The 14838-nt window shown below is 42.9% G+C and overlaps 1 protein-coding gene across 2 annotated transcripts in view; it reads right to left on the bottom strand.

The window, feature by feature from the left end:
- The window catches only part of Kiaa1549 (KIAA1549 ortholog), a 91186-nt gene that overhangs the window by 63099 nt on the left and 13249 nt on the right, over window positions 1–14838 (bottom strand). For both annotated transcript variants that reach the window (XM_048786857.1, XM_048786858.1), the window contains exons 4-8: window positions 10328–10458; window positions 8053–8236; window positions 5829–5888; window positions 4541–4689; window positions 673–850 (exon numbers count right to left, since the gene is read on the bottom strand). In XM_048786857.1, coding sequence (XP_048642814.1) covers window positions 673–850; window positions 4541–4689; window positions 5829–5888; window positions 8053–8236; window positions 10328–10458 — 702 coding nt within the window. The remainder of the gene's footprint in view (window positions 1–672; window positions 851–4540; window positions 4690–5828; window positions 5889–8052; window positions 8237–10327; window positions 10459–14838) is intronic.

The following is a 14838-nucleotide window of genomic DNA, read 5'->3' as shown; positions in this document are numbered from 1 at the left end:
CCTTTTTTTTTTTTTTTTTTTTGCCTCTCCTTTTCCTTCATTTTAAATATGTACCCAAAATCTGAGAGTTGGAAAAGAGACACCAAGAACAGGCACGGCCAGGGAGCAGGGGCCAAGGACTTGCCAACAAAAACAGAGATCAAAATACCTCTTTCTACACTGTGAAGTGGTGTGAGGATAGGGTGAGAGAGAGACAGAATTGAAAAGGGTAAGGATCAAGGGCTTCTTTGTGTTGAAAGACCCTGAAAGGAGCCAACAAATCCAGAGGGCACCTCCCTGCTTCCTGCGTGACTCACGGTCCCCACCAACGTTCAGAACATGACATAGGAGATTTTGGAATAATAACAAAACAAGCACAACGAATTTGCCTAAGTCAAAATTTTTAAAAAGAGAAACAGCACAGGAGAAGGGAGAAGGACATTAGCATTGATGTAAGGTGCCGTAACTCACTCCAACACCAGGAAGAGGAAATAGGCAAAGCAGCAGTACCCGCCACAACTAGAAGACCCCAGAATCTAGAACAAAGGGGGTCTCAGCAAATGAGCTTTAACAACTGGCATCTTATATAAGTGTCAATTCATAATAAGGGCTTAAGACACAAAATCTACTGCCCCACATTGGAGCTTATGTTGAGAGAAGCCTGTCTGGGGCCCCAACACAGTTGGGACTTACGCTGGGCAATAGCGCCTTGGATTCGGTACCCCAAGATAATCGCAGCTCTCTGAAGGTCTATCTTGTTAATCAGATCTGAAGACTTGACGGCACTGAGTCTCTCCCCGTCTTGATCCTCCACAAAGTAGATGAGCTGCACGGGATTGTCATCTCCCTCCAGCCTGGACACATTGACCACCTGAGAGAACAGAAGCCATCAACATTGCAGAAGCTCACATTTCCATCCTCAGGCCACCTACCCCTGACTGTGACCAAGGAATTTACTCCTCACAACAAGCCCCTTCCCTGCCCAGAGCCCCACATCACGAAGGTGCTCTCTCTTGATGGGAAGAGGGATTCAAATGTAAGTTCCTCCGTGCAGAATGTCAAGTGTGCTTTGTTGTGCTCAGTATCTCTGAGATGTCAGGGCCAGCAAGATACACAGGACTTAGGGCTGGCCAGGCCTGGCAGTCCAGAAGTGTTGCCAACAAGCTCCAACAGGCTCACCAAGCCATGGGGGCCACTCCTGACCTTCCTGTGAAGTCCCTTCTTGAGTCAACTAGCATTCCCTCCTCCCAACCTCAGCACTATCGACACTTGGGGCCAGTATTCTAGGTTGGTTAGCAGCATCCCTGCCCTCTACCCACCAGATGCCAGTAGCAACTGACTCTTGGCCTGCACCACACAAAGTGACAATCAAAAATGTCTCCAGACATCACCAAATGTGCCCTGGAGTGGGAGCGGGGCAAAAGCACCACCCACTGAGAACTGCTCATTTAAGAATAGTAAACCTTGTAAATTTGTGATCTTCCAGATCAAATAAAACCTGGATATGTCCCAAAACCTAACTTCCTCTGTGTTCTAGGACAGCCCCTTCCCATCCACACTTGAGCATCTTGACCACTTGAGGTATCAGGGTGTTGCACTCATACAACTATTTCTGTTAATAATGTGCAACTATTTTATTGCCCTCTTAGCCTTCAGCAAAGCACTAGGTTCCTATCCTGAGAAAAAGTTCAATGAGGGCCTTGTTTTACTCGTGCACTTTGAATTTTTGTTCTGTACTTTTGCTGTTGCTAAAATGCAGCTCCTACTTCTCTATCCACGTGTGTGGCTTTGTGACATTGTCCTACGCTCTGGGTACCACAGCTGGACTCCTTCACCTTGCGAAACTTCTGGAAAACCAACGATTTCATGATTTCACTGAAAACTCCTTTATCTAAATCATCTCCAAAGATCCTTAACAACCTGGGTCCAAACTCTCACCCTCTAAGAACATCTGTCAACGGCTGGGGCTGTAGCTTAGTGGCAAAGTGCTTGCCTAGCACATGTGAGGTCCTGGATTCAATCCTCAGCATCACATAAAAATAAACAAATAAAATAAATAAAGGCATGCTGTCCATCTACAACTAAAAAAAAAGAAATTTTTAAAAAAGAACATCCATCCTATTTGATCCTGAGAAGACTTGTCTGTCCTGCCCTCTGCCTGCTGTCCGGAGGCCTGCTGACTGAGCACATCTCCTCCTCTGTCACCTCCTCCTTCCCCATGACCACGTTGTGGTGACTGGCTTTTTATTAGCCTGTAGTATGGAATGCTATCAAAAGGCTGCAGAAAACCATGCAGATTATGTCCACCTGTCCCTCTTCTCTATATGCATACGTAACCTATATAAAAGTTTGATAAGGGGCCCGGGTTGTGGCTCAGTGGCAGAGCACTTGCCTAGCACGTGTGAGGCACTGGGTTGGATTCCCAATACCACATAAAAATAAAGATAAATAAAATAAGAGTATTGTGTCCATCTACAACTAAAAAGAAAACTTAAAAAAAAGTTTGATAAATTTAGCATGATTTCTTCCTGTAGAAGAATATCCAGGGATGTCCAAATGTCCAGTGATGCCACCCTGATTAAAGCCTCTCACCAGCTGGTCCCGTCTGAATGTAATGGTCAGAAGGTCTGGCTCCAGCATCCCTCATCCCCCAGCTGACGGCTACTTGGACTGGGTCTGGAACCATGATGAGCCTGGTACCATGAGACCATCACTTTGGGTAATATTTTCAACTTCATTTTTAAAAATTAGTTTCTGATTAAAATCACATGTACACTATAAAAATCATATGGCCCATTGGCAAAATTTCAAAATTCACATGTAAAAAAGGTAATAAAATTCAAATCTCCTGAAATTCAACCAATTGAAGAAAACCAGAGTAAACTTTTTTTTTTTTTTTTTTGGTCTGGGGAGGATTACCGGGGATTGAACTCAGGGTCACTGGACAACTGAGCCACATCCCCAGCTCTTTTTTGTATCTTATTTAGAGATAGCATCTCCCTGAGTTGCTTAGGACCTCACTAAGTTGCTGAGGCTGGGTTTGAATTCTTGATCCTCCTGCCTCAGCCTCCTGAGCCGCTGGAATTAGTGGGATGCACCATCGCACCTGGCTCCGAGTAAATTTGATATATTTCCTTCAATTCTTTTTTCCCTTGAATTCTATATTACTATTTGGATTATATCATATAGGTCTTTTTTAGTCTCTTTTCACTTAAACATCCTTCTGTATTTCTAATTTTAAAAAATAATGGCAGCATAATATTCCAACAAATAAATATTTGCTATTTATCCCCAAATGCTGGACATTTAGGTTTGTTCAACTTTTTCACATTTACAAATTAAGTTCTGGTGAGGAGTTGTGTACTCCTGTCTACAAATCCTTGACTACATCCTCACTGTTTGGCCACTTGAAAGGGGAAGAGAAGCAGAACGCTTTATAAGCACCTGTATCAGACAGCACCATTAACATTAGGTATACCAGTTAACTTCCACAAATTAATATTCCTACTTCAGGACCTTGCGTGTCCAATTTAGCACCTTATTTTTACAGTTTTATGGTGCTCCTAATTGCTTTGTGTGCATAAATCAACCCACACTCAAATCTTGAACTCTATGAAGCCAAGGGCTATAGAACAAGGCAAAGGTTTTATAACTCATTTTAATTTTTATTCTTTGTTTTATGCTTATTTAATTTTTATTAGTTTTTAAATTTCTCTCTAGTTACTGCAATTGACAAAGGAAGCACTTTAGAAACCTAAGAATCACATTTCTGGAGGGTACACAGCAATGCCAGGAGGGAAGCACTTGGTGAGAGTGTCAGGGACCAGGATGCCATTTCTCAGGAAATATGCCACCCTCATCCTACCCAATGCCATGTGCACATCTTCTCTGATGCCTCCCACCCCGGGCAGGCCAGCCCCACACCTGCACCTCTGAGTGTCATCCTAGTTTCCTTTTTCTGAAATACAGTCATTCTAAACAGCCCATTTTCCTAGCGGTTGGTAAAGAAGAAAAAGCCCACATCATTCACCCAGAAAAGGAACAAATAACAGCCCAACTCCCAGTGTCTTATGAGTCTGTGCATTTAAAATGGGTCACCCTTAAGTTCAAACCAATCTATCTTTTGGAATCTGTCTGCCAGTTCACCAACATGAATGAGACTTGGGGTAATACAAGACAACCATGTTGGTGGGAGACAGAAAGAGACCCTCTCTCCATCTCTTAAGGTCTCTTCCAGATAAACAATTCATGTTTATAATGAATTCCAGCCATAAATACATTTTTGGTAATTAAAAAAAAACACTCTTCAAAAAAGTAAGCTCTTGCATTATTATGGCAATCCAGTAGCAATCCTTGTGCTCTGCTCCCCAGGTCAGTTCTAGACCACCCACATGCTAGGACTCGGTCAATGCTACTTGGCCCCCAATGCTGCCACATTAGTTGCTTTGCAAAAGAGCAATCAGTTGAAATCAGAATTTTTTCCTTGCATTTCCCATTTGCACATGAAGCACAGGGTTTTCAGTGGGCTCCCCCTCTCCCTCCTCCCTCCCTCTACGAGTACCTGCACCACGCTGTTCCCTGCAGCCACGGTGGCCCTTCTCCACATGCGCCTCCTGGTGGGAACCTCACTGAGCAGCTGGGCCAGCTTGCGCTCCATCTCAGCTTGAAACACCTCGTTCTGGAGCTGCTTCTCCACAACGCCCAGGAGGACTGCAAGCAACAGGAAACACGCAGCCCCCAACACGTCAGAGGCGGAAAGGGTGGGACTGCATGGGTGTATATGTGTGTGAGGCCGAAATTAACACAGATTACTATAAATGCTGATCCTAGAAAGGAGACCTTAGGAGTGGGCAAAATGGACACAGGTGAGGGTGGACCTGGCCGTGCTCTGATCTTATCTAAGTGTTCTGCAGCTGGGTGGCCAGAAAACCTGGGAACGCAGCACAGTAGGAGCTCTGGAGCAAAGAGCATCTGTGTGAGATCCAACCTTGTGTCTGTCTGCACTTATCTCAAAACTCCTGGAAACAGTGTGCATTCTTATCTTGTCTTAAGACTTGGACTTACAAACTCACTTGAAGAAAGGGTGTCTGGCTGACTTCTGGTATCTACTTTAGACGAGATTATCTAAACAGATAATCAGCTTATCAGCATGGTCCATAGGGAAGCACCATGTGCTTTCCAGCCAGAACTAGTTTCAATCCTCTGTGAGATACAACCTTAGGCAAGTCACTCAATCGCTATGAAAATCATCTAGAAAACAAGGCCCCATGCCATGCAAAGAGGCAGGCCCTTGCACAGCACGCTGTATGTTCAGTAAGAACTGGCATCCGGTAAACGGTGATGACGCTGCTTGACATACTCCTTACCTGTGCCAATCACATGCTGCTTGTACTCTGGCACCAAGGGAGTGTCTAACTGTTGGTTAGACGCGTGGACCTGGTTAGAAATTCTCTCTCTGTGACGCCCTCCCTCTAAATAGCTGCTGTAGGCCCCTGTGGCAGTTTAACTATCTTACTTGTCTTTGTAAACCAACAAATAACAATTTTAGGAAAAAAGATCCTCACTTCTGAACCTCATCTTGTTCCAGGTCGGGACATTGTGAGTTCTGGTTAGATTCTGCCCTGGACTTATGTATAAATTTTAAAGAAGGCCAATCCTTTTTGTGCCACAACTCAGTGGGACACTTTCCCATAGCCCAATCTGAATCCCTTTCTCATTCATTCTCTGCCAAGAATTTAAAGTACATTTTGTCCTCAATTTAGGAAACAGGAAAGGCGTCTCATTCTCAATATGCCCACACAGACTTCTCATTCTTACAGTTCCCAAAACATTATGCCAGCTCTACTCACCTGTTCTGACCCAGGAGGACTTCAGTAACTGAGATAGGTTGAGCTGTGGGTACTGGAAGGCTACAAAAAGGAAAGAGATGGGGAGGAGAGAATCTGTAAGAAACACGTTTGCAACAGTCAGAAAGGCCAGCGCCCTGGGAGCACCAGGTGAGCCATCCGGAGCATCCCTGCCATGCCACTGCCCTCTAAATAAGGGAGGACACTGTGCCAGGCCAGTGTGATGACCAGACGGGAGGCAGATTCTGGGCATGGTGTCTCTAGGAGAGAGAAGGACAACAGAAACAGCAGGCCTTCCCCAGCCCCAACACAGGGCACTGCTTCCCAGAGACGCCCCTCAAGTTCCATGGAGGTCACTGTTCCAGGCAATGGGTTCCCACTGTGCTCTCAGAGCCCTGGGCTTTGCCAGCAGTGACCCAGGGCAAAGTGACCGTGTGTCCTGGCTTGCCTGGAACAGTCTCAGCACACCTCTGCTGCCCAGCACACTTATTATTTTAGCTGTTGTATAATATGCACAACTGGAAGTTGCTATATCCCTGTCTATTTCTTATTTTCTACATTATTCTTTTGAACTTAATCACCAATAATCTGAAAAATGTGAAGTCCTTAGGCTGCTTGGCTGCTCCATTTTGAAAAAGAATCTGATACTTTTTTGTCTGACTTCAACTCTAGAATGTTCCATTTTTGAGGTAAACATTCTCCCTTCCTCACCATCACCTCCAATGGCTCTGTGAACCTTATTGCTTCAGTTTTGTTTTCACTTATTACATTGCATCTTTTGTTTTGTTTTCACTTATTACATTGTATCTTTTGTTTTCACTTATTACATTGTATCTTTACACTAACACACAGTAAAATTCACTCCTTTCGATTTCCAATTTTATGGGTTTTGATCCATATGCACAGTCATGTGGACACCAGGGTGGGGTACAGACAGTCCCATCATTCCCTAAACCACCTCCTGCCACGCTGCTATAGTCAGACTTCCTCCCACACCAGCCCCGGACAGCCACAGACCTATTCCCCATCACTATACTGCTGCCCTTTTCTAGAACTAGAGTACTCTTTAATGTACCCCTTTACTCTCAAAGTCACAGAGAAGCCCAGCACTGGAGGAGGGCTCTGGAGAGCCACCTGGTTAAATTCTGATACGTTCTGATTTTATCTGATTTATACTCTGGAGTTCAGTCAAATATTTCCTTTGAAAAGGAAGTCCCGGTGAAACTACTCTGTACGACATTACAATGGTATAGACTTATCACTGTACATTTGCCCAAACTCAAGAACACACATCATCAAGAGGGAGTCCTGACTGCAAATTGGTGCAACCACTCTGGAAAGCAGTATGGAGATTCCTCAGGAAACTCAGAATGAAACCACCATTTGACCCAGCTATCCCACTCCTTGGTATATACCCAAAGGACTTAAAATCAGCACACTACAGTGACGCAGCCACATCAATGTTTATAGCAGCTCAATTCATGATAGCTAGACTATGGAATCAAGCTAGTGCCCTTCAACAAATGAGTGGATAAAGAAAATATGGTATATATACACAATGGAATGTTATTCAGCCATAAAGAAGAATGAAATTATGACATTTGCCAGTAAATGGATGGAACTGGAGACTATTATGCTAAGTGAAATAAGCCAATCCCAAAAAAACAAAGGCTGAATGTTCTCTCGGGGAAGAATAGAAGTTCACTGGATTAGACAAAGGGGAATGAAGCTGAGGGAGGAAGGATGAGAATGGGAAAGACAGTAGAATGAACTAGACATAACTTTCCTATGTTCACATATGAATACACGATCAGTGGAACTCCACATCACATACAACCACAAGAATGGGAAATTATATTCCACGTATGTATAATAGGTGGAAATACATTCTATTGTCATGTATATCTAAAAAGAACAAATAAAATTTTTTTTAAAAAGTCAGCTCTGACATAAATTATGGCATCTGGGTGGTAATGGTGTGTCGATGTAGGTTCCTTGACTGTAACAAATGGACCACTCTGGCCCGGTGTTGTCAGGGGAGAGGCTATCCATGAAGGGAAGGGGTATGATAGGAATCTCCATATCTTCAGGTCATATTTGCTGTGAACCTGAAGCTGCTTTAAAAAAGTAGTCTCTTTTAAAAATTCAAAATATTTTAAAAAACTGGTCCACCGGCAAAAATGTCAGCAGCCACTTCCCCTGAGCCTCAAAAGCATGCGGTACTCACGTTCTGCGATCTGCAGCACCGGGTACCCCAGGTAGAAGCTGAACTCCACCACGCTCAGGTTCCTGAGCAGCTCGCTCACCTCTGACCCATTCAAAAATCCTTGTGTGTTTTTAACAGCAAAGATAATATTCACCGGGCCCCGCCGAGAGGCCATCCTTGAGGAACCAACAGTGACGTTCAAGATCTGAAAGAAGAAAAGTCAGAAGAAGCTTCTAAAATAAATTAAAACATTCATCTGCAAGCTGGACGATGCGTTCTCTCTCATAGCTCTGACATCAATGTTTTTAAAAGAGGTAAAGTTATCAAAGGAAAAATATCTGGCTTGCTAACCTGGTTCCCTTTTGCAAGACTTTAAACACTCCGTTTATTGAAAATGCTTTTTACATTAAATGATGCACTGAGCTCATGTATTTATAATCCTTCCCCGGCTCTGCCTCCCACCCAAATCCCACTGAAATAACAAGAAGCTGAACAAAGGGGAATAAATCCACAAGAGCACTGAGAAGAGGGGAAGCCCAGAGTCTGTCAAATTTCTGGAAGATGGAGAAAGGACAGGATCATGTTGAAATAAACCAGAACGGAGGGAACTGAGACCCAAAACCTACACAGGCAGAGCGCACAGCAGAGCCATTCCCCAAGGAGGGCCCAGAGAGACATCCCGGGGAAAGCAGAGGAACAGAGAACAAAAGCAGGCCAGAGAGGTAATCGGTATGAGTATGATTAATTAAAAGATCTGTGCCAAAGAGCTGCCCGGATCCCTTCCTCCTCTCTCACTTCTCAATGCCACATCCAGGCCAACACAGGCCAAAGAACTGCTCCCAGAGGAAAACAAGTCCCTGGGGAACAAAAGGCCCCTTGTGGGTTTGGACCCTATGTAAGACAGAGGGCAGAGACAGGTAAGTCCAGGACATGCAAGAGAAAAAGGAAAGAAAGCTCCGTCCTGCCATGAAAAAGAGGTCAGTGCATCTCTGCCTCATCCTGACAGTGGCCCCTTCTGCCCACCTCTGACCACGTGCTGCGCTGGGAAGCCCGCACCAGTATGTTCTGCCCAGCTGCCAGCACCCTGGGAATCCCCCGTTAGGAGACAGGGCGGGCACATGGCTGTAGGGATCTGGACCGGCCACCAGCATTAGCAACCTGGGCACCTCCAGACAAGCGCAGGGGCGAAGGAGCAAGACCAGCACACAGAGCAAGGACTGCAGAGAAAGCACACACCTCGTAGGAAACGGAGGAGAATTTTTTAAAATTCAAATTAACATCCTCAGAGAGAAACTCTCAAGGTGACCCTGCACTGTCGTTCAAGACGACATGCATCGTGGAAGGAAAGGCTATTATGAAAAAGAAGCAAAGAAAAATGGAAAAAAAAAAAAGAGAGAGAGAGAGAGAGAGGGGTTTGCTAAAGAAAAATTCTACAGGAGGATGAATAATGCAATTGCCAGAGAGGATGACAGCGTTAGTGACCTGGTGGGACCATTTAGACAATCTGTAAAAAATAGAGAATAAACAGACATGGAAAATGTGAGGGAAAAATAAGAAATACGGAAGGTGAATCCAGAGGCACCAAGATCTAGATAACAGGCATGTTAGAACAAAGAATATGAAGGGGGGAAAAAACAAAGAAATGTGAAAACATCAGCAATTTCCATACGATCTGTACAAAGCCAGGCCTGGGACGCGAAGCCACCGCCTCGGCTTAGACTGAGTGCTGCACTCAGGTATCCCATAAAACAGGCAGAGCCTCCCTAGCCTGAAAGCTCAGGTGCTCCAAAATCCAACACCGTTTAAGCACCAGGTTAGTACTCAGAAAGTTCTGGGTTTAGGAACATTTCAGATTTTCAGTATCTGGGAAACTCAATCAGTAAAGTCTACACAAATATTCCCAAATCTGAAAAACTCTGGAATCTGAAACACTCCTGGTCCAAGCATTTTGGATGAGGGATACACAACATTTAGGAAAACACCAGTATGTTGAGGCACTCCCCCTTGGCTGTTTAGACGGACAGCACTGCTTTTCAGAACATTCTTGAATTTCCTGCCCATGGTCATGTCCTCAGCTCACCACACCCGAGCTCCCTGGTTGTCAGCTTCTCTGCGGTCTCCAAGATGCTCAAGCCGTGCCTACCAGACTCCTGCTGTACTGCAGGGAGATTACCCGGGGACACACCACCTGGGTTTCCCCCACTGGGGGCAATGAGGGTTGAGCACATGAAACACTGGGGGGCAGTTTCCCCTCTACAGGATTCCCATTCAGTTCTGCATCCAGGGACAGTCTCACCTGCACCGTGAGGTTGTACGTCCCCTGGTGCTGCTTCCTCACTTCAAAGAGGGCCGTCAGCAGGCCTTTCTCAATGCGCTGGGTGAAGTTGCAGAAGCCAGTATCCACATTTGGAGGCACGAACTGAAGCACTGAAAACAAGGACAGCAATCAAGTCCCATGAGTGAGGTGCTTCTTGAGGATTACGGAATGAAGAGAGTGAAAAAAATAGAACCCAAATCAACAAATTCACCCATAGAATGCGATCAAGTCCTACGGTGCTTTATTTCTCTATTTTTCAAACATTCTTTTAAAATTTTTTTTATTAAATTTATTTATTTACTTAATTTTTGGTACCAGGGATTGAACCTAGGGGTGCTTAACCATGGGGCCACATCCTCAGCCCTTTTTTATTTTTTTATTTTGAGACAGGGTCTCACTAAGTTGCTTAGGGCCTCGCTAAGTTGCTGAGGCTGATGATAAACACTTGATCTTCCTGCTGGGATTCCAGGCATGCACCACCACGCCCAGCTTATTTCTCTTTTTTAATATGAACTTTTTAAATAGATTTTTGTTTTTAATTAACACATAACGATTATACATATTTGGGGTAGGGCATAACGTTTCCATACATGTATACAGCATATAACTATTAGATCATAGTGACTGGCACATCTCTCCCCTCAAGCATTTATCATTTCTTGGTGCTGGGATCGTTCAAAATCCTCTCTACTAGCTATTTTAAAAAGAGACAATTAATTGTTTTTAACCATAGTTATTCTGTGCTACGGAACATCAGAAGTCCTCTCCAGCCCTCCTTCCCCACCCACATCCCTTCCAGGCTCTGGTAACCACCAATCTACTCCCTACTTCTTTGACATCAGCTTTTCAGCCTCCATCTGTAAATGAGAACACGTGGTATCTGGCTTTCTATCCCTAACTTATTTCACTTAATGTCCTCTAGTTCCATTCACGTTGCTGCAAATGACAGAATTCCATTCTTCTTTCTGCCCAAATAATATTCCATTGTGTATATATATCACATTTTCTTTATGCATTCAACTGGCAATGAAGGTCTAGGTTGAGTCCCTGTCTTAGCTTTTGTAAATAGAGCTGAAACTAACCATGCAAGTGCAGGTGTCTCTTCAACATACCAATTACTTTGGACATATATCCAGTAGTGCTATTGCTGGACCATATGGTAGCAAACTTCTAGTTTTTGAGGAACCCCCATGTTTCCTCAAATGAATATATGAATGTTCTTTTCCGTAAGGCATATACAAATTTACACTCCCACCGACAATGTATGAGAGTTCCCTCTTCTCTTCATCCTTGCCACGTTGATTTTTTTTTTTTTCTGTCTTTTTGGTATAGCCATTCTGAAGTGAGTCGATCTCTCACCACGGTTCTGATTTGTGATTCTCTGATGCTTAGTGAGGCTGGGCAATGGGTGGCCCTTAGTATATACCTGTTGGCCACACATATAATTTCTTTGGATAAATGTCTCCTATGGTCATTTATTCATTTCTTAATCAGATTGTTTGGGGTTTTACTGTTGAGTTCCTTACACATTGTAGAAGAGAAACACTTGTCAGATGCAGAGTTTGCAATCATTTCTCCCCTCTGAAGACCATCTCTTCGCTGTTTGACTCCTTGGCCTTTCAGAGACTTTTGAATTTGATGCAACCCCATTTGTCAATTCTGCTTTTGTTGCCTATACTTTTTGGGTCATATCCAAAAAACCTTGCCCAGACCAATGTCCTAAAGGATTTCCACTATATTTTATTCTAGTAGTTTCATAGTTTTCATATCTACTTTGAGTTGACTTTTTTCCTTTTTTCTGTGTGTGTGTGATACTGGCAATTCATTGAACCTAGGGCCTCACACATGCTAGGCAAGCAATTTACCACTAAGCCACACTCTCAGCCCCTTGAGTTGGTTTTTTGTATATGGAGAAGAAATAGGGATCTAGTTTCTCTCTTCTTCATGGATATCCAGTTTTCCCACACCATGTATCGAAGAGAACATCCTTTTTTCCAATGTATGTTTTTGTGAAAAGTCAGTTGGCTGTAAATACGTGGGCCTATACCAGGTTATCCATTCTGTTCCACTGGGGTTCAAGTCTGGTTTTGTGCAGTACAAGCTGCTTTGGTTATTATCACTGTGTATGTTTTGAAGTCAGGTATTGTAATTCCTCCAGCTTTGGGGGTTTTGTTTGTTTCGCAATGAGGATAGAATCCTTGAACACAGGCTCATCTACCACTGAGCTACACATTGAGCTAATTTTGTGTTTCTTACTTTGAGCTAATTTTTTATTTCTTATTTTCAAACAGGGTCTAAGTTGTTCAGGCTAGCCTCAAACTTGCAATCCTCCTGCCTCAGCCTCCCATGTAGCTGGGATTGTAGGTATACACCACAACACCCAGCCAGTTCTGCTTTTTTTGATCAGGATTTCTTTGACTATTCTGGTTCTTTCATGGTTCCACACAAATTTTATAAATTTTTTTTTCTACTTCTGTTAGGAACATCATTGTTATTTTCATAGGAAATGCACTGAATCTATAGATTGCTTGAGTATGATGGACATTTTTTTAAAATATTTATTTTTCAGCCCCAGGTGGACACAATATCTTTATTTTACATTTATGTGGTGGTGAAGATCGAACCCAGTGCCTCACACATGCCAGGTGAGCACGCTATCACTTGAGCCACATCCCCAGCCCCATGATGGACATTTTAACAATATTAATTCTTTCAATCCTTGGACATAGAATATGTTCCCATTTTTTACTGTGTGTGTGTCCTTTTTAATTTCTTGCATCAGCATTTTATGCTCTTCATTCACCATTCACTTCCTCAGTTTACTCATTCCCAAGTGCTTTCTTGTTGTTATTGTTTGTTTGGGTAGCTATCGTGAAGGGGATACCTTCTTGATTTCTTTCTCAGGAGTATCAGTACTGGTGTATTAAGGCACTACTGATTCTTACTTGTTGATTTTTGTATCCTACAACCTTGCTGAATTCATAAGATCTAACAGGTTTTTTGTTTTTAGAGTCTTCAGGTTTTTCTAGCTATAAAGTCATGTTGCTGCAAACAGGGACACTTCGACTGCCTGGCTCTTTGGCATCTGGCTGTTCTTTATTTCCTTGCCCAACAGCTCTGGCCAAGACTTCCAGTACTGCATTGGATAACAGTGGTGACAATCGACAGTGTTGTCTTATTCCAGATATTAGAAATGACAATTTTAATTTTTCCCATTCAGCAAGAGGTTGGCTATGTGTTTCTCATATGCAACCTTTACTATGTTAAGTATTCGGTATTTAATTTTTGAGGGTTTTTAATCATGAAGGGATGTTGACTTTTATCAAACACTTTTTCTGCACCTGTTGAGATGATTACATGGTTTTTGTCCTTTATTCTTTCTTGTGATGTGTTTATTGATTTGCATATGTAGAATCTCCTTTTCCTCCTTGGGATAATCCCACTTGATGATGGTGTGTAATTTTTTTTTAATTTTTTAATTTTAATTTGTTACATATGACAACAGAATGCATTACAATTCATATTACACATATAAAGCACGACTTTTCATATCTCTGGTTGTACATAAAGTAGAGTCACATCCTTCGTGTCTTCATACATGTGCTTGGGGTAGATGACCATGGCTGCACTGTCTTTCCTACCCTATACCCCCTCCCTTCCCCACTCTTCCTTTTCCCCTTTGCCCTTTTTATAGTTCACTTAATCCTCCCATCCCCTGTAATATTTTTTACATATTATTAAATTCACATCACTAGTATTTTATGGAGAATTTTGGCATCTATGTTCACCAGAAATATTGGACTGTAGTTTTTTTATCATTGTCATGTCCTTGTCTGGTTTTAGTATCTGTATAAGGTGGCTTTGAAGACTATGTTTGGAAGAGTTCCCTCGTTTTCAAGGCTTTGGAATAGCTTGAGAAGAACTGGCGTCAGTTCTTCCTTAAAGAGTTTATAAAATTCGACAGCGAAGCCATCTGATCCTGGATTTTGTTTTTGTTGAGAGACATTTTATTACTAATTCAATCTCATTATTTGTTATTGGTCTGCTCAGGTTTCCTACATATTTGTGGTTCAATTTTGGTAAGTTACATGTGTGTAAAAATTTATCCATTTCTTCTGAATTTTCAAATTTGTGGATATACAGTTGCTCCTAATAGTCCCTAAGGATGATCTCTCATATTGCTGTGGTATCAGCTGCAATGTCTTCCTTTTCATCTCTGAGTTTATTTATTTGGGCTGTGCCCACCCCCACCTTCTCTTTCCCCTCCCTCTCCCTCTCCCTCTCCCTCTCCCTCTCCCTCTCTCCTCCCCTCCCCTCTCCTCTCCTCTCCTCCCTCTCTGTTAGTCTAGTTAAAGATTTATCAATTGCATCTATCTTTAAAAAAAAAAACCCAACATTTCATTGATCTTTCTAATTGTTTCTTTCATCTGTATTTATTTCTCCTCTGACCCTTGTTATTTCTACTAATTTTGCATTTGGTTTGTGCTGGC

The sequence above is a fragment of the Marmota marmota genome, unplaced genomic scaffold (assembly GCF_001458135.2).
Source record: "Marmota marmota marmota unplaced genomic scaffold, marMar, whole genome shotgun sequence".
NCBI classification, from domain to species: domain Eukaryota; kingdom Metazoa; phylum Chordata; class Mammalia; order Rodentia; family Sciuridae; genus Marmota; species Marmota marmota.
This window is presented reverse-complemented; position numbering and strand designations above follow the sequence as displayed.